This window comes from Mirounga angustirostris, unplaced genomic scaffold (assembly GCF_029215605.1).
Source record: "Mirounga angustirostris isolate CCGP_5_RB_7025 unplaced genomic scaffold, mMirAng1.0.hap1 SCAF_2, whole genome shotgun sequence".
Classification (NCBI taxonomy): Eukaryota; Metazoa; Chordata; class Mammalia; order Carnivora; family Phocidae; genus Mirounga; species Mirounga angustirostris.
In genome coordinates this window covers 163674144-163679057 of record NW_026991710.1, presented here as the reverse complement: position 1 = coordinate 163679057, position 4914 = coordinate 163674144, and the positions used below count along the sequence as shown (strand labels likewise).

General features: G+C 38.8%; 1 protein-coding gene across 1 annotated transcript; it reads right to left on the bottom strand.

The window, feature by feature from the left end:
- Positions 1 to 1435: 1435 nt before the first annotated feature.
- Positions 1436 to 4088, bottom strand: DKK4 (dickkopf WNT signaling pathway inhibitor 4). The gene is made up of 4 exons (XM_045879921.1): positions 3978 to 4088; positions 3322 to 3472; positions 2702 to 2854; positions 1436 to 1686 (listed from the first exon to the last, which is right to left on the bottom strand). Exons 1-4 carry the CDS (start codon positions 4086 to 4088, stop codon positions 1436 to 1438), a joined length of 666 nt encoding a protein of 221 aa, XP_045735877.1.
- Between the last annotated feature and the right edge of the window lie 826 nt (positions 4089 to 4914).

The following is a 4914-nucleotide window of genomic DNA, read 5'->3' as shown; positions in this document are numbered from 1 at the left end:
TCAGATGTTCTTGTTCTTATTTTATTAGCAAATAACATATCATGTATGTTCATGATCACACTTTACTAAGGGTTTAGTAGAGAGAAGAGATGAGATGTTAGCAATGTTCAATGGGAATATTTATTTTCTCACTTTCTGCCCTTCTGCTGTAAACCACATTACCCTACTACCTTTCCTCCCATTTATTAATTACAGATTAGTCAGAGACTGGGAACTGGAGGATGATTCAATATTCTTTAGAAATTAGGGACCTTCATAAATTTAATTTTTTTCTTTGGGTGGCTTGGCCCCCATATTCAATTTTGTCATACATACTTAAAACCTAAGAATAGGTGTGTGGCTTATCTCTGAAATATCTGAAAAGTGGTTGTAATTCATGAGAAAGAGCTTCCCTAAGCAAAACCACTTATAATATGCGCCCATATGTACAAAATATGGCCTCTTCAACTTCAAACAAAAATTTCACTTATTTGCCCTAGTTTTCCTCCAAGGTAAAAAGCCCTAGCTCTGAAATTATATAATGTATATAATTAAATTAACATAATTAATATATCTTAATATATTCTATATAATTTGTTTTATATATAAATTTTATATAAATTTATGTATTTAATATAAATTTTAACATTATATAAATGTAAAATATAAAAAGTTACCAAATGGTTAAGTAAAGCTATTGAAAGTAAAAACACTCCTTGAAGGCCCTAGCTTTGAAATTATATAATCTATATAATTAACGTAACTAGATTAATATATTTAATATATAAATTATACATAATTATATATTGTGTAAATTATATGTAATTTAAAATATAAAATGTAATATATTTATATAATTTTAATTATATAAATGTAAAATGTAAAAAGTTATCAAATGATTAAAGCTGTTGAAAACAAAATACGTGCAAATGCTTTATAACTTGCAGAGGACAATAATGCACGTAAAATACTACCTTTTGAATTTTATTTCTTTATTAACCAAATTATTTTGTAGTGAAGAGATATTTCCCCTATAAGAAATGAAAGAAAATAAACAAGAGGGATTTTAAGGAAAATTTTTTTTCTTTAATTTACTGTGATAATTTTCACTGGTAAGATAAGAATTAACTGCAGACCATCACTTTTTTCCCCCAAGCTACTGTCAGTTACCAGAATTTCACCAGAAATTATGTAAAGATTTATTTGAACTAATTGAGTCACTAGATCAAATTAAACTTTTCTGTGGAATCACACTACTTTGCAGAAATAGACAAAAAGCCAAAGCCAGTTTTCATTCATCACAAGGCAGCACCTCACAGTGCTCTAGGTCACTCTATCCCAGTTGCTACAAGATTTTATTTACAGAGATATTATGGAAAGATTTTTAAATTAATGTCTGAGATTTCTGTTTGAATACAATAAGGAGTTGTCTTTATTTTGAAATCTTCACAGCTTTTTAGATTTTTTGGCATACTCTTAACCGCGCGTGCTGTCGGTTGCCAGTCACTTGATTTCGACATAATAGTCCAGGACCACAGTCACAGCGCTGGAAGATTTCTGGAGCTTGAGCAGTATCTTTCTGCCCTCTCCTAGAGCACACCTGTCCCTCCAGGAGGACTGGCTTACAAATTTTAGTCCAGAAATGACGAGCACAGCAAAGTCCAGCTCCGCAGTCAAAAGTTCTAAGACATCTTTCTCCCTCTTGTCCTGTAACAAGATTCGTATGTGCTGTTGCAATAAAAGGGGAAAGTGGCATGTAGGGGGCTTATAAGCTGGGGTGAAGGTGAACTGAGGGCCACAAAGTAAAAATAAAAGCAGCATGCAGGTCTCCCAGAGCTAGATCTTATGCCAAGAGTAGATGAAATGGAAATTTTAGCCCTACCTAATAGAATTTGTTTTATAAAGTTAAAACATTTTCAAAGAAAGATGAGATTTCCAGTCTTGAGGAATGAAATCAGTATCCCTTATCAGTGTTTTATTAAATGGGATTTATACTGACACAGACCATGACTTATAAAGGGGCTGCTTAACCTGGAGACACAAACTGGCCAATTCACTGCCTTCAGACATTCCAATTATTTTATGTCCAAGATTGGAATTTGAGACTACAATTTTGTAAAAAGCTTCATCTTAGTGAAAGTTTGTATTTTGTCTGAGAATAAGAAGCTAATGCATCTACTTTCATTTCTCTTTTATTTTGTGTCCTGAAGACCAAGAAGGGGAAACCTCCATTTGTTAAATTACAAACATGTATGTGTAAAATTCACTTAAAGATTTTTTTGCTAACCAGTTCATAATTATGGCTAGTCCCCTGTCCTCTTGACTGGCTGACTGCCTTATGCTACTCCCTACATGATCTTCCTAGCTGTGGATGGAGAGAGATTAGAAACAGGACAGAATCCCTCTGTGTTTCTGAAGTGGGGAGGAATCAAGTCAGGTTCAGCCTATCCTTAATAGCCTAGGAGGAGGACATGTTTTTCTTCTTCTTTTTTTTTTTTTTTTTTTTTTTTAGGGTTTTATTTATTTGAGAGAGAGCACGAGCAGGGGGAGGGTCAGAGGGAGAGGGAGAAGCAGGCTTCCCAATGAGCAGGGGCTCGATCCCAGGACCCATGAGATCATGACCTGAACTGTAGGCAGATACTTAACTCACTGAGCCATCCAGGCGCCCCAAGAAAAGTCTTCCTTAAAAAAAAAACAAAAGTGCTCATAATGCTTCTCTTACCCTTACTGCCTTGTGATTTCTTAATATTTGGCTTCCTTTTGGGTTTGTTTTCCTGAATTGGATGCTCAGTTGTTCCTTTTGTGTGCACATCATCTTGGTCATCGATCTGCCTCTCCGACATTGGCGCTGCATCTTCCATTGTTGTACAAACATCTGAAAGACAAGCAGGTGTGGTTAGAGTTATTAACTTCAAGGATTACGACCACAGACATGCTAATTATTACACTGTTACGTAGTTTGGCAGTACCCCTGCCTTCAGTTTATATATAACTTTCATGATTTCTGGGACATATGCACTCAATATTTACATGCACATATGGCAAGGAAAGTAGTTAAGTAATTAGTGGAATCCAAGTGAAAATGAAAGAATTTGAAAGGTTCCATCTTGAGCCCTTCCTTTAAAATCATTATCTCTAAGTTGACAAAAATTATTGCCAGGAAGTAAACTATTTTTCTGCATTAAGAAAAGGCAGCTGCATAAATGTCTTCAAGCATGAATCCAAGGGACCTTCAGAGAGTGCCTATCTTGGAATATCCTAGCCTATGAGACTCAGGCTGTTTTCAGTGGAAAACCACTGTTCTTGGAGCCGGCTGCGCTGCAAGCGTTTACGACAGCTTACCGTTCACGCAGAGCGTCCCAGGGCAGCACATGGCCTGACGTTGGCACCTCCTTCGTAACCCACGACACATAGCGCAGAATGGCTTCTCATCTTGGGGTTTGAGGCAGAATTTTCTGGAACTGCAGTCCTTGTCAGACAGGCACTGTGAACCCTGCAAGGAAAAACTTGTCTCGGGGCTGGGGAACCCAACAAGATGTAAGAGGACTTCTAATCCAAAGTGGAAGGTGGAGGAAGCCGAGTCATAGCGGCACTTGGCATGCAGCGGAAGACCCTCGGTGGCACCTTAATTTTTCAGTATAATTGGTTTTCTCCCACAAAGGGGAGATCAAATCTCCACTGACGAAACCTATGTGCTGCAAAGGTTGTGTTCGAGATGCTACTTGTCCTACTTTTAAAACTCAGGGTTTCATTTTCTTGTACTCTGTGAAAATGGAAGAAAATGCCTTCCCATGTGTGTCTTACAGATGATGGTGAGATTTTTGATGTCTATCTACTACCTCCAGAAGCTGAGCCACGTGTAGTGCTGGTGTTTGTGCCATTCCTATTTGATGTTTTTCCTCTAGTGGGTCACATCAACCCTGCGTCCATTTGCCAACTTGCCCGTCGGTGAGCCTTACCCCCGTGAACTGCCCCCTGCTCCCTTAGTGGCACTTTACCTTCCGAGCCCCGTGCACGTCGGCAGAGCTCTTGATGTTGTTGAAGTCCAGAACCAGAGCTCCCAGGGGGGCGCAGAACCAGCTGAGCCACAGCAAGACCACCACTGCCATCCTTTAATCGCCTCTCTGCGTTCTCCAAACTGGGCTGCTCTACACCCCCAAGAGAGCAAAACAGAAACCCTTCAAGGTCGTCTGGAACTGCTTTTCCTGAAGGAGAAGCAAATCTTCGTCCCAGTAAGGTGTGTGAAACTATTTATACCAGATGTGCCCCCTCATCTCTCTCCACCCCCCTCCTCCTTCATTTCCTTCCTCCTTACCGCACACAGGCTTCAACAAATCCCTTTAAATCTGTTTGATCAATAGTTCAAAACAAGGATTCAATAGAAGGAGAGAAGGGGCAGGGCCACAGCGGCTTCTCCTCCAGGGGTTGAATCCCTCTTAATTATTGCATATCAAAGTTAGTTCAAAGGGTTAGCAGAAGAGCAGGATGTCTGTATCAAAGGCAAACTCTGATAATCACCTGCATTTCCTACCTTCGGTAATCCTCTGCGGGTGGAGGGAGTCTGTTCTAAGATCTGTTTTCACAGCTAATTGTGCTCAAAGAAAGAATGAATCATATTGGTCAATATGGTTATAGAGGATGCCAAAAACTAATGAGTTACAAAATATCCTGAGAAGCTTTAAACTCTGCTTCAGATAGTGAAGACAGATAGAAAAGAGAGAAAATGCCTTCTGATTAGCTCTGACATCCAGATGTAAAAATCCCAACAGCTTAAAAGCTGTGAACACAATAGCACCTGATCTGATTCAGTGTCAATTAGCAAATAATCCTTCCTAAAATGCAAATTGAACCATTTGAAGCCCGGGTTATTTAATTAGGAAAATAATGAGATTTATAACAATCCTCCCCCTCCTTTTCTTGATGGTGGGGACAACC